General features: G+C 40.9%; 2 protein-coding genes across 3 annotated transcripts; one reads left to right on the top strand and one right to left on the bottom strand.

The window, feature by feature from the left end:
• Window positions 1–209: 209 nt before the first annotated feature.
• Window positions 210–6202, bottom strand: ube2kb (ubiquitin-conjugating enzyme E2Kb). The gene is made up of 7 exons (XM_080464897.1): window positions 5712–6202; window positions 4791–4884; window positions 4644–4702; window positions 4095–4177; window positions 3902–4001; window positions 3574–3702; window positions 210–2639 (listed from the first exon to the last, which is right to left on the bottom strand). The coding sequence occupies exons 1-7, from the start codon at window positions 5772–5774 to the stop codon at window positions 2565–2567; spliced, it is 603 nt and encodes a 200-aa protein (XP_080321023.1). The 5' UTR covers window positions 5775–6202; the 3' UTR covers window positions 210–2564.
• A 1960-nt stretch (window positions 6203–8162) lies between these two features.
• On the top strand, window positions 8163–13843 carry smim14 (small integral membrane protein 14). 2 transcript variants are annotated; one of them, XM_080464434.1, is made up of 5 exons: window positions 8163–8330; window positions 9662–9758; window positions 10297–10345; window positions 10507–10661; window positions 11802–13843. In XM_080464434.1, exons 2-5 carry the CDS (start codon window positions 9684–9686, stop codon window positions 11838–11840), a joined length of 318 nt encoding a protein of 105 aa, XP_080320560.1. In that variant the 5' UTR covers window positions 8163–8330; window positions 9662–9683; the 3' UTR covers window positions 11841–13843. The 2 variants fall into 2 exon arrangements, with proteins under 2 accessions (XP_080320560.1, XP_080320561.1); XM_080464435.1 differs by having other exon boundaries at window positions 8182–8326.
• Window positions 13844–14456: the final 613 nt, after the last annotated feature.

The raw sequence follows: 14456 nt of genomic DNA, 5'->3' as shown, positions 1-14456 counted from the left end.
GTCAAGTTTATTTTTCCATTGGTAAATCCTGCTTTTCGAGCGAGTGGAAGTCGTCTGCAGATGGAGTTTAAGGATGCCTCTTTGCATCAACTTGTAAAGAAAGAAAAAAAAAAGTTATATCAATGCTTTTAGCGGTTACTGTGCAGTAAACTTGTCTAAATGGACGGTGTTTAAGTGCAGGTTTCAAAAACAGACACTTTTTTTTTTTCCCCCCACTTTTTTTAATCAAAGAAACATGACAGTCACAATAAATAACCATGCTTTTTTTTATACTGCTGATGCTCGATTCCAAGAGAAAGAAAAATAAGTCTTGAGCCAAATGGAGAAACTGAGATGCAACAGCCCCCTTGTTTTATTTTTGTTTTAGTTTTTTTTTTTAATGCTTTGTCATCGTGCAACATTGTACATAGTGAGAAGACCGAGGGCGAGGGGGCTCTTTTCTTTCTCTTACAAAATGTAGATCCAACCACCAATAGTGCTCTCTGGTGATTCCTAGGCAGCGCCATCTCCAACGAAACCCAAATATTTACAAGTCAATTAGATGTGTGTAATCAACCTATCTGTGGACTTTTCATAGTAGCTGTGGAAGTCTCAATGATTTCTTGTACTGTGACCCACCACTGTGCTCCAAACAACTGAGCTGGGGGGGGGGGGGGGGGGGGGGTCAAGCAAAAGGATCGCACTAAAAAAAAAAACAACTTGATGCAGTCACACCCCACTTACCTAAACGCAGTCGGGTTGTGAGGATAATTCACTCTATTAAAAAATAAATACTGACAATACTTAAATGGCAACAAAAAAAAAGGGGGGGGGGGGCTGGGGGCTGGGGCATGCCCCAGGTTCACGATAGAGTGCAGCTCATGCTGCACTTGGTGGAATTACCAACAAATCCTTTGTTTGCTACATTATCACAAGTCAGTCATTAACCAGAGCAGGCAAAAACAACCCTGAAGCCACAATGTTTGTTTGGTTTCTTCTCTGTCGCTTCATTTTCAGGGTTTTCTACATTGTGTCGTCCAACACGTGGACGTGTCCTAACTTTTTCAAGCCCCACATCAGTCTGCGTTCCCCAGTCACGGTGATCTATACAGGCAAGTGCCTTTAACTATTCATGAGACATGATTTGAAGACAACCCCGTTTTATTTGGCTGTATAGTTAAAGCACGTCACCCGTTCACCTGGGGACATATGGCCAAAGTTTGTATTGGATCTGTTGAGTTGGGCAGCTCCACCTTCACCTGTGAGCAGATCCTCCATCTGTGGCTGAAAACCAAACCACCTCCAAAAATCGGTATCAAGGAAAGCACAACAAAACAAGATCCGGCTCCACGTTCATGCCTCACTCGCAAGATAAGTCTGTTTCAATGTCCCGCATCATGCTCGTAAAATAAACAGAATGCTTTGGTTCCCTACGGATAAAACTCCAAACTGGGCGCGCTCAGTGGCTTCTCCAACCGGCCGTGTTTCAGGTTCATCACAGGAAGTCTCAAGAGTGTGAGGGGACGTTGGACAGCCACCTCGTCTTTTGGCCAAATGGAGAAAGGCAACAGAACATGTGACGACAAAACAAGATGAGGGAAAAACTACTTTGAACTTCAGGGGCCTGAGCGCGCCGTTAACTTCCTGTGACATTAGAAACAGTCCTTTGGCTGAACCGCCACTAAAATAACACTTTAGAGGGGGAGAAAAAAAAAAAAAAAAAAAAACATTCACAGGGATTTCTCATGGATCACAAAGGCATAAAAAGATAGCTCTCCATAAAATTGTAAACTAGGCATAGTTTATATTTAAAATAATTTTGTTTTACAATGTCATGTAAGAAAAAAAGTATATCCCCATTGTATTTTCAAATTTACACGCAATTATTTACAGAAACCTTTTTTTTTTTTTTCCTTCTGTGCAGACGTCAGAGGATGTTTGACTTTCCAATACTACATACACAAAAAAGAAAATCTTGTACATCCAAACTTCTGCAGTGGATTAAAGCATCTATGATCGACTTGAGAGAAATAAAAAAAAAAATACATTAAACTGCCCATGCACACCACTACCTCGTCAAGTAACTAATCCAGCAAGACTCTTACCGTCTTAAAAGTCTGTAATAGAATCTGCTGCAAAGTCCGAGTGGCAGCTGAAGGAACAAACTGATCTACTGCGAGAGATGTTATAGGGGATTTCCTTTAGATTTCACCAAGCAACAGCAACCACTAAACCCTTTGCAATGTCGGGGGGGGGGGGGGGGGAACAAAAAGCTTCAGAACAAACCTCATTGATGGGCATGGAAGACAAGATGCATGATTGAAGGTTTGTATTACAGATGGATTACTAGAAGAACACACATTTTGATGTATAGGGAAAAAAATAAAAATGTACCAGACAGTTGGTGTGTATGTATGCATGTGCATATTGGCAACTGCGGCGCTACCAGTGGTGAGTTTGTAGCTAAACTGGTGAAGAAGGAGGCTCAGCTTGCTGTGGTGACGGGCGTGTTGTCTGTTTAACTAAAGATGGTGGAGCTGATGCAGAGTTGAAGGGATTTTTGAAGATCCTCACACCCGGCTGGCTCAGTTGCTGAGAAGCAACTCTGTCGCCGTTTCCACGTCCCAGGATTTTGAAGACAACGCCGCTATTACTGCATTCTGCAAAAGAGACGCGAGAATCGTTCCATAAATTCAATCACGGTGAAATCTTGCATGACTACACAATCCCTGCTGCGGTCAAACCGACCTATGATGTTGGGTACGACCAAGTCGCATTGTTTATTTGCAGAAGTGTAAACTTCTGACGATCAGAAGTCAAGGTTGACTTCACTGATTCAAAGGAAATAGTTTCAGTTTATCACATTACAAGTCAGAAAAAATTGGAGAGTTAAGCTTTTCTTCGATAAACCACTGTTTATGCTGTGTTCCAGATATTGGACCTCATACATTGGAGCAGTTTCTGACGTTGCAGAGCTGAAATAATAACCGTCAGGCCAGCTTCAAGGACCGAAAGTTCAGTTGTCAACAAAGCCGTTTGCAGCGTGACGGCATAGTTTAGCTGCTTAACCAGTCTGAATGCTGGAAGTGAGTGTGAGTCATATTCACACACGATGATGGCTGCTATGCAATGTACTCAACATCCATTAGGAGTAGAAGTCACCTGGGCACATGAAGCTACACTTCTGTTCTATAGTAAATATGATGTGGTTTACATTATTTATACATATCCAGAAAGTTACAACCGGACGTCCTGAGGACGTAGTGTCACACTAAAGTAGGAGAAATCCATGCAGCGATCTAACTGGTAAGCAACATGGCACGTCACGTCACACGCGGCAGCCATGTTGGAAAGTGACGGCTCCTTGTATGGCCTCAGGATACGGATCTAAAAAGGGCTGATCTCTTAAAACTTCGGCATCAGCAAATCCAATTCAGAATCCAAACCTCTGAGGCAACTAGAACACACTGTTAGTTTCTAAAGCCCAACTCAAACTGACAAAAATGCACAAGTAAAAAGTCACTGGATTGATTTGAACAGATTCATTCCCTAAAAGGTACTGTGTAGACAGAGGTAAAAGAAGACGGTTCTGACCTTATCGAAGCCCATGGCACACAGTTTGTCTATTTTACGGGTGTAATCGGGACTGGAGACGGGAGCGCCTGCGTAGACGTGAGACCACAGCCGCGCAGTCTGTTTGAACATCTCTGGGTTCTGCTTATACTGTGGAGTCACAAAGCAGGTTCAGTAAGATTTGTTTTTTTTTATGTAAATAACAGTTAAAAAAAGTCAAAGAGAGACACTGCATGCAGATGTTTTACAGGCCAACGATCAGCAATATGTCACTACCCTTTTTTTTAATATTTAATGCTGTTTTTAAACTATCAGGTGTCCGTTATTGTGTCAAACAAACATCTCTCACCTGATTTGCTACTACTGCATCCTGTGGGTCGTCTGGTTCTGCTGCAGCAAGAAGAGCCTGTAAAGATAACAGCACCGTCCGCAGGGTCATGGCAGCTGCCCTGGGTGGGACAGATTTAAAGTGGAGGCAGATAAGTGGAGGGTGCGTGTGAGAGGTGACAGGAGAGACTTCGGTTCAGATGCTGATTGCTCACCACTGGTCTTTTAAAATGTCCAGGCATATGGCTCCTGTCACAGAACTGATATTAGGATGCCAGATCTTTGTGATGAAGCGCACCTAAAGTTAAAGAGGAGTGACAGGTTGGATACGGAAGAAAGACGAGGACACCGTGTTAAAAGTATGTCTACCTGCACAGTGTGACAATAAATGAAACTGGCAGGCAAGAAGAGACAAATCAAATATGGCAGGTTTTAATTGAGTAGAGATGCAAATGAGTTAAAACATTACACCTTCACACAGGAAGTTTCCTGGTTGGAATCTGTGGCCACTCCAGCCTTTCTGTATGGTATGTTTTCTCTGCTTCTTGTCACAGGCCAATGACATGCTTGATAACTAGGAACTCCAAATCTATACGATTTGTTTATACGTCTGTGCTTTTCCACCTCGGCGTGTTGGCCCTGCGGCCTGTCAACCCGTTCAGTGTGTACCCTGCTCTATACCCAATATCAAAAGAGATATGCTCCAACATAAAGTGTATGAAAAAAAAAAAAAAAAAAAGATTTCTGTCAGAATGGAAACATACCTTTGGTGGGTTAAAAGGATACGTTTCCGGTATTTTAATTTCAAGTTGATATCTTCCACCTGAAAAATCAAAGATTAAAGTGTGTTTAAAAAAAAATAATGATATTAAGCACATAAGAGCAATTTACATACAATGCTGATGTGTTACCTTCATATGGTGTATCAGGAGGACCTGCTATCTCACCCCGCAGCTCTGTGAAGTTTTCATCCACCAAATCTACTTTAATCTGGTTTTTACTTGTCTGTGGGCAGGAGACACGAGAGAGTGAAGAAACCTGGCATTTAATGGAGTCACACTTTCCGTGTGTCCCTGTGCCTGGACATGTTCCTGTCAACAACGAGAACTCGATCTTTGACGAGACACGTTGGAGCTCTGATGTCAGTTTAATTAACAAGTGTTTTTTTTTTTTACGCCAACATAAACTGGAAGCGTCCCGACAGGATCGTTTAGCTGCTCGTCGTGTCGGTTGTGGCCAAAGTTAACCACAAACCCAGACAAACAAGAACAAGACATGCAGCTGGATGAGGACAAAAGACATGGTCAACACAAAACAACCTTTATGTGCTGAAGTCGGTTTGCTAATCGTCTCTTAATAAGTTCATAATAAGTTGCGGAGCCCTTGTAGCATAAACAACACAAGCTAATGCTAACTGTGGATGAGATGTCAAAATAATGTCTCCCAATAAAAGCTGCTCAGACACGTTTTCTTACGTTACTAATCAGCTGCTGGATTGGGTGGGAGACGTGGGTTATATATCGACCACTGTCGGTGAACCTGAACGAGTAATTACACAAACGTAGGCGGTATTGTTTTGTTAAGAATAAAAAGGCCCGTCGGCGAGCAGGACTGAATCCCCGGTGTTTCCTGAACACACCTGCCGAACACAACAGTGACGGTTCGGTCAAACACTCGTGTTTCCCCCGCTAAAGCTAGCCGAAGTTCTCCCTTTCGGGCCCGACCTGCTGCAACACAGACCCGACACCTGAGGTCGGTCACACACACAGCTGCTGACACTTCACGTTTTTAACCAAACAAGAGGTGAAAACAAACAACGAATGTCACCGCACCTCTTCGCTTTTGAGAACTTCTTTGAACTCCCGCTTGATCCTTTGGACCGCGATGTTCGCCATGGCTGTGTGCTGCTGCTGCTGCTGCGGCCCGGGGCCTCGCTGCTCTCTGCCACTGCGGTCTGTCTGGACAGGGGGCTGCCGCCGCCGGCTCGGGATCTCCCACTCTCACCGGAGCTCCCTTTACTTCCACCGTGTACCGCTTCTCCTTGTGTTTTTTTTTTTTTTTTTCTCCTCACCTCAGAGGGAGATCACCACCTGCCTGCCTGCCAGCGCTCATCAGCGTCAGTCCGTCCAGAAGAGTCACACAGAAAGAGAAAGAGAAAGAGCCGGAGCACAAACTGGAACTTTCACCAGTGAGCCCCGCGCACACACACACACAACGTGGCTCTTGTGATCTTTTCACACTCGCCTTCAGGACATTTCTCATCGTCATGTGTTTGCCTGCACATCTGATTTGTACCAGCGATGACTGTTAGGATTTCACACCTGACTCCAGGAGGCAGCCCTTCCTTTGTGTTTATCTCTTCCCACTCACTGCAACAGAGCCACAATGAAATCACATCAGAAACACAAACATTTCAGAATGTTATACAAATCCGAGTCTGAACTTTCTCTTTATGAGAAGCTTATACAATCCTTTTTATTTATTACATTGTTTACTGTAGCTCGCCAAGATGAAGATATTTTTGACTTGTCTCATTTAGTGTCTATCGAGAAAACAAGCTCATTATTTGAACTTAGTGTGGTTTACATTTTGTTTGTTATACAAAATAATTTTACTAGAGACACGTGACTTCATTGCTTGATTTATAAATAGATCCTTTTGCAAGTGCCCTCCACCTTTCATTCGTCAGTTGTATAAAAATGTAAGTGACTTGATTTTTAATCATCATGGATTATCTCCTGTTGGGTTTTAATGTTTTTATTGTCTATTGTTTGATTCCTTTGAGAGATGTTGTGTGTTAATGTTCTGAACTGTTAAATGTTCATCTCTGTGTTGTCTGTTTCTCACGTTTTGTCATAGTTATGGGTCATTTTTACTTTCAATGCTTTTCATTTGACTGACCCCACATCTCTTCAAACAGAAGATACACCAGGTCAGATTTTGATTCTTTTACCAAAAAATGTACCACTATGAACTGTAATCCTCTTCTCAATAACATTTCATCTACTAGGGCCTTTGCTACGTCCACTTGGACAGTAAATAGTAGCCTTATCATTCTACTACTCAAGTATCACTTTCACAGAAACCTCTGCAAAAACTGTGAAAGTCTCAATACTTTGTTGTCTCATCACATCAAAAAGCTATTACAGTTTTTAACTGATACTCCTGCACTGAAATAAAACTTTCACTCGTATTCATTCTATCAGTTAAGATCTGAAGTGATACAAATACGTTTATTGTGAAATTTGCTGATGAGCAGCTGTAATAACACAAACATCTACATGGTTTGTAAGAAAAATGCTTTAGTCTAAGTTACAGGTCAGTATATACTGTCCGAACAAAGGAAGATATAATTCATGCAAAATCTTTCTCTGTAAACAGTATTGATACATCTATATTTGCCAGCAAACAAAGAGTCACACAGGAGCAAATATTCGATGAGACAGTTCTGGAGTAGTTTGCACAATCACCTCATTGCAAGAAGGCCATGGGTTAGAGCCTAAGCTGAGCCTTTTCTCTGAGTTTGCATGTTCTTCTTGTGTGTACATGATTCTTTTCTCCCTTTTGACACAGTTCAAAATCCTGCGTGTGAAGCTCATTGGCGATCCCAAGATGCCAATCTGAGTTTGTGTGATAACTTCTCCTGGGTGTTGTTTAAATATTGAAATGCAGATGGAAGAATGGTGTAGAATATTAATAAATGGGAAATTTATAAGCAAGAAGTAAATATCATGCATATTTAACCCACTGATACAGCATGATGGCCTTTCTTAAAAAGACCATTGATTATAAATGGGAGGGGCAAAAACGTGACGTGTTTAAGTAAGCTGGTAAATATTTTTAAAAAACGTAGTTGTACAACTTGTTTTAGGGTTGAGGAGAAGAAACAGTGATAGAAACAAAAACAGGTCTAATGCATTCACTTAATGAAAATACAGTATTATTTTTCAATACTATTATAATTTCTTCATGATCATGAGAAATAACCACATGTTTCAATGATCTATAACTACCGCAAATCTTGCTTCCTTCTTAATGTGTGGTTTTATGGCACTTAACCTAAATTAATCCCAATCTCCGTGTGTGGTTACACAACTGCACAGATGTTGGAAAAGCCTCTGCGCATGCGCTTTGACGGACAGCTGTACTGTGTTTACTATCCAAACCGGATGTTCGTCCTTTCCTCCGATTGGCTCGAAGACTTGCCTGTCAAACACATGAACCAATAGGAGTCGCCTGTCTCACCTCTCGTTTGTGGATTGGGCTCAGGCGCAGCCTTGAGAAGACCCGGATGTGCGTGGTGAGCTGTCTCACGTGTTAAACAAAACAGAGACAAGGGGTCGAGATGTCTGCAGTCAGATGGTTTTAGTAGAGCAGCGGGGCGGCAGCTGGATCAACCATAACTTCTTACACACTGTCATCTTGGTCTGAATATCGTACTGCTCCAGTAGGTATGTTTACTGTCACTGCGATGTCTCATCGTTAATCTGCGAACTTGAAGGAGAAAATGAATACTTAAGATTTTCTTGCTCCGCTAGCTTGTTAATGTCATGCAAAATGAGTTCAAACGCTCAGATTATGTCCTTTTAAATCTCAGTTTTGGATTGAGTATGTGTGGTGGAAGCTGCTTTAAACTTAAAAATGTTCAAACTGGTTCAGGATGAACTTTTTTTGTTTGCTTCGCACTCCTGCTGAAGTGCACACAGCCCGCGGGTGGAAAATATAACGTGTGCTCGCTAAAACTAAAACATCCGCCCTCGCGAAGGCTTTCACCTCCATTTTTAGTTTTAACTTGTTGGGGAAATAAAAACGTTTTGCATACACTTCTAAGAGGTGCTTCTGTTGTTTGGTCTGCCGTCTTTGATATAAATGCAGAGAAATCGCACAAACATCTCGCTTATGTGAAGACTTGAACAGCTACACAAGAAACTATCTTAAAAACGAGGATTGAGTTGAGTCAAGGCCAATTTATTTAACGAGAAGAACCAGATTACCTTCATGGAGATGGGTTTGAGCATTTGTTTTAGCAGGGCGTACACCAGGAACTCTCCTGAGTGTTTTACATGTTTGTCTTATGCTTTCGTGAGTGATTTCATTCCATTGCTGATTCTCCAGGAACCTCCTGTGCAGTTTCTTTTTTCTTTTTCTTTACCTTGTATTGAACTACTCCGTGCATATCTTGAAACCTATTCTATATAAGCATATGCTGAAGTTATTTGTTAGACAATACTGAGCCTTTTAATGTAAGAAAATGCAAATGTTGGGCTCTCCAGTAGTCATTTACTTTTCTACAATGTAAGCAGCATTTTCCCCATCCTTTTGGACCCAAGCCTTTTGATGAGAAGCTTCTTTTCACTTAGGATTTGGGATAGTACTCAGCTAGAAGAAAGATGGAAGATAGCTGAGTATCGTAGAGGTATCAGTACAATTGTGGCATCTGATATTCTAATGAGAAGACCCTGGCGTATATCTGTGGTTTACTGTCAATAAATAAACTGAATAAACTGAGACACACTTTCATTTCATCTCATTTATTCTCATGATAACATGCTGCGTTGACTTGGAGAATAAAAGGCAACAACTGGATAATCAGTCAATAGAAGTGATCACTGAGATAATGAAGCGCCTGGGTTTTGTGACTGCCTTGCTTGATCAGTCCCCTCCTTCTGACCCATATACCTTGTGGGACAACAATACAGCAGGGCAGTGACAAGAGAAAGCATTAGGTTTCTCTCACTCGTTCATGAATGTCCTGCTTACAGCATTTTTTTTTTGTCTCTAGGTGGATTTTTGCGTGCTAAGAAATGGCAGAAGGAGGCTTCGACCCCTGTGAGTGCATCTGCACACATGAGTACGCGATGAGACGACTCCTCAACCTGGTAAGCAACAGAGAGCCGAGTCTCTCGCAGTCACCTTCAATCTGAGACGCTGATTCTGACTGTTTTTCAAATCTGGAGAGAGGTTAAAGTAGTCTAAGTCTATGCAATGAAAAATAACATTTGTGTTTCAAGTCAAGAAATGCTGTAAAGGTTATTTAACATCAAAGTTTGAAGAGGAGGAAATGAAAAGCTGTAAAGTTCTACTAAGTCAAAACATCCTGGTTCCTGCTTGGAGCTTATCCAGAGACTCGCCTTTCTGCATTGCACACCATTCACCGAGCTGCACTCATTCAGCTGAAATGTACATTTCTGTACATTTTGATATAAATGAAGCCTCATAGTTCTGTTGCTGTAAGCTTCTGAGTACTTTGAAGAGACAGAGCAGCTGCTTAGTGACTACTTACACGTAAAGTAATTTAGTGTTTTCTCTGGTTTAACTTGCATGGCAGGTTGTAGTTAGCTCAGTGCTTAAAAAAACCCTAATTAATCTCCACCCCCTGGACGTCTGTTGTTTGTGTCATCTCTGATTCCTTTACAGCTCAGGCAATCCCAGTCTTTCTGTACTGACAACGAGTGCCCTCAGGAATGTATGTATGAACACTTATTAATAATGTTCCCATGGTTCACCTTTATGATGGGTTTTTTTGTTTATAATTTGTTCTGTTGGAGCATGTGAGCTCTTACGGCTGTACCCACACTTGTCTTGAGATGATTAATATTACTCATCCTGTGCTGTCGCTGTGTTTAGTGCCCGGTCCGAATGGACAGCTGGGAGGCAGCGAGGATCTGACCCTCCCCATGGTGCTTATGGGATGGGTTGTGGTGGCTCTCGTCCTGTTTCTGCTGCGTCCATCCAGTCTCAGGGGTTCTCGACCAATAGGCAAACCCAACGGACCCCACAATGTCAGTACTCATTCTGCATTCTACAACAACAATCTTTTTTATTAAAAGTTAAAGCTCAGTCTTTGCACCACTTGCACAGTAAATCATACTTTTATTCAGAGGGAATTGTTCAAGTTCATGCATTTACTGTATAAAGCAATTGTTGGTAAAGACCACCCCATATTAAAAAAAGGGTTTGCATAGGTCAGATAATTATCAAAGAAGTGAAGTCACAACTATTCTGTGACTGTAGTTAATAAGTTTCTCGCTCGTCATCAGCTTTTAATTTGTTCACATAAGACTGTTCATACATTCCAACAATAGATCCAGAGAGACATGGCTGACGTGTCTGTACTACCGCTGTACCGGCTCACTCTTTTCCCACAGACACCGTCTCACCTCTATTATCACATTACAACCGGTACAACTGTGATGCAATGAACTGATCCAACATTGCTTCTCTTCACGTCTTTTTCATAATGAGAACCTATAACCAAGATGTTTATCAATCTGATTGGTAAACTGAATTACATTGTAGAGCTTGCTGATCATGATGTTCCGTTATGATCCATCTTTTCATCACTTGTTAAAAAGACCATGATATACTTAAACTCCTCCACCTGCTGTCTTATTTCAACGCAAACGTGCACAAGTAGATTCAGGGATAGAAGACAAAACTGTAAGGTGCTCGAACAATTACAACAAAAAAGTAGAGCCGACCGAAAGACTGACAATAATACAACACAGTCATTGTGACGGGACACAACAATACAGGAAGTGAATGGCGACACAGACAACCCTGTGTTCACACTGTAATAGTGAGTGAAGCACGAACATGATGTGCACCAGCCATCACCAACTGTGCAAGTCAAATACCATGCAACATGCACACAAACCTACCAATTCAATGATTACAAGTGAGAATAATGGCTTGCCGGTGTATTTTCTTGCATTTATGAGTCTCCAGCTAGTCATGATATATGATGGCACAGTGAGCTCGGAGCTTAAGTCACGTCTCTTTTGTAGCAGAACAAGGTGAGAAGCTGTAAGACAGATCAGACAGCTTTTAATTTTAAACAAACCATGGTGCAATTTTGTCTCCTCAATCAGTTTCTGACTCTGCCAGGTTGATTCTGAGGATTTTTACCTTTCCCCCCCCAGAGTGACAGCAGGGAGCCCCCAGCCCCACCTATCGACTAGCGACGGAGCCAGACCACCAGCAAACATCCACCTGCTCTGACTGAAGCTGCACAGTCGACTGTGACGCAGGACGACCCTTTCTCCCTGTCAGCCTTCATTGACTTATCGTCTCCCTTTTCCTTTTCTCATACTCTTACTGATGTCTCATTGATTGTTGTTGCTGGAGCTCAGCAAATGATGAATCAGTGAGGCCAGCACAGATATATTTTAAACAATATAGAGTTTAGTCATTTTTGCGCATAAATACAAAATGTAATTTGTGCCGACGATTATGCTTTTTCTTCCTCAGCTTCAGCTGTTTTTATAAAAGCCACCAGCTGAGGATGATGATTTTGGAAGTATACAGTACCATTCGGCTCAGTAAACCTTCACCTCATTACATCAAAGCAATTTCATTCTAGATATAAAACCTTACAAAGAGGCATTGGCCTGGTGTGTTTAACCAGCACATGCAGCTCTCACACTCGGACTAGTTTGTGGGATGCTTTTGGCATATGTACTTCTCAGCCCTCGCATTGGAAGGAGGCGTGATGTGGTTTGGAGTTGGTCCCCAGTCTCAGCGCTGGAGCCGACTAACCTGCAGAAATTCCAAAGTGAACTCTAAATGAAGGAATGTATCACATGTTCTGATGCCTGAGTTCTTCAGCAGCTCTGAGACATTCCAGTCTTGCCACTTTATAATTACACCTCTGAGCAGTGAGACACTAGCTGGTGGATACAAGTTTTATACGTTTGTTTGATAAGGGTACATTGATTTTTAACTGAAATGTCATTTAAAGTTTGACTTGTATTAACACAGTAACTTCACTTTCTGTTTCTTATGTTTACAACTTGGGCCTCAGTTGGACTACGTATTTGTCCAAACCAGCATATCGCCAGGTCCATGATATATCACAGAAAATAGCTGCTGCTTCATAGATCAGTTGCTAAGTTACTCTGGTGGAAATGAGACTGAAACATTTGTAACAATTTTCACGTTCATCCATGTGAACAAAGTAATGCACAGGCCACAGCTACTAATGAGAGAGTGAATAGACTCATAAACAATGAAAGACTCATTTCATAAAAAGAATTGAGCAAAAGCTCTATTAGGGAGGGGTTTTACTATTAATTTGACAATTGATTTTAGACACTGATAATATGTACTGTAGGGTTTTTTGGGATGTTTTTTTAATGTTCAAAAGAAGGTCCAACAAAGAAATGCCCTCCTTACCAGCCAAAACTCGTATTCTAATGACACTTTAGTTAATTTCTGTGCGCAGTTTGAGGAACTGATTGTCTAAAAGTTGAAATTGATTTAAAGTTGGATTTTTTTGGTCCTTTATTGCTCCTAATTATTAGTTTTTCAACCGTTTAGAATGTGGGAATAGACGAAATGCATCTTTAAACAGTGCCAATGTGAATTTATGAGTCTGAAAATTAAGCTCCTTTTCATGAGTGGACAGTCGTAACATATCTTATTATCTAAAGTGGAAATGAAGATTTCTGTCTTTTTTTTTTTCTTAGAAACACTACAAAATGATAAAGCTGCTTGCAGTGGGTATAGATTTGACTTTCTATTTTACTTACCTATTCAAAATAACAGAAACACTTGACTCACCTCTTGCTCAGCCACTGGCTGAACTGTTGAGCACTCTCAACTCTCAAGGAAATGACAATGATGTAATATTACTGCACAACATTTATCTAAATTCTGTTAGTGATATATTTTGTGTTCCTGAGTTTTGTAACACTACAGCCTTTAACAGCAAATATAATGGACCCTTTTGATACAAACTGAAAGTTAGATGGGTGATGGGTGGTATTGTTTGAATGTTAGCTGTTACATTGCATTGCCTGACGGATTGTTTCATGTGTTCCTGTTTAGCACCTTAAGTGAATTAACCTAAGTGGTTCCATGTAGAGACCTCTATTTACACTGTTACTGTTACTGTTCATGAGAAAAAGGGCTTTGACTATGCACTTTTCCTACAACAACAAAAAAATAAAGGGACTTCAGTCTTCCTGCTCAGTCGTTATTTATTTTTTTTATTGCATGCCTGCACATGTTTTTTTCCATTTTGAGGAATTCTTGTGAAAACAATTTTATACTTGTGCCTGCAAAACTTAATTGTATGGTTTTAGCTTGAGTTGTCTGATTTGTTATGACAGTGTTGTACATTTTTACTTCACTATGTTCACTTTATGGCCATTAATTTGCTTTCCAAATGATGCTCTTGTTAAAACCACAACTGTTTGGAGTGCAGGGGTTTGTAAGTGTATTTTCACCTTTAATCATGGTGAGGCTCCGACGTCTTTCAATTCCATAGACATCAGGTGCTGCCTTTTTGTGTAAATCTGGATGTTTGTATAAGCAGGTGTTCACTGGGGATGTCTCGAAACATGTTCTTTGAACATTAAAAGAGTTTTGGTTGAGGCATTATCTATTTGATATCAAATAGCATTTCCTATTGTGCGTGTGTGTAGAAGGTGAATGGGTATTGTTTATACTCAACTTTAATTATTTTATATGTATATATATAACAAATTAAGTCAATAAATTGAATAGACATCTGCTTTTATGAGAGATTTCCCCATTTCAGTTCCTTTGATTGCCATAAAAACTGATATATTTGT

This window comes from Lipophrys pholis, assembly GCF_963383615.2.
Source record: "Lipophrys pholis genome assembly, chromosome: 5".
Classification (NCBI taxonomy): domain Eukaryota; kingdom Metazoa; phylum Chordata; class Actinopteri; order Blenniiformes; family Blenniidae; genus Lipophrys; species Lipophrys pholis.
Note: the sequence above shows the minus strand (reverse complement) of the source record. Positions and strands in the feature narration are given on the sequence as shown.

Bases quoted from the DNA above. Each gene is read 5' to 3' on its own strand.
- ube2kb (XM_080464897.1), bottom strand. From the start codon at position 5,774: ATGGCGAACATCGCGGTCCAAAGGATCAAGCGGGAGTTCAAAGAAGTT. The intron at 4,885-5,711 runs GTGCGGTGACAT...TCCTGCCCACAG, and splicing joins AAGTTCTCAAAAGCGAAGAG to ACAAGTAAAAACCAGATTAA. The intron at 4,703-4,790 runs GTAACACATCAG...TTGATTTTTCAG, and splicing joins TCCTGATACACCATATGAAG to GTGGAAGATATCAACTTGAA.
- smim14 (XM_080464434.1), top strand. From the start codon at position 9,684: ATGGCAGAAGGAGGCTTCGACCCCTGTGAGTGCATCTGCACACATGAG. The intron at 9,759-10,296 runs GTAAGCAACAGA...ATTCCTTTACAG, and splicing joins TGAGACGACTCCTCAACCTG to CTCAGGCAATCCCAGTCTTT. The intron at 10,346-10,506 runs GTATGTATGAAC...CGCTGTGTTTAG, and splicing joins CAACGAGTGCCCTCAGGAAT to TGCCCGGTCCGAATGGACAG.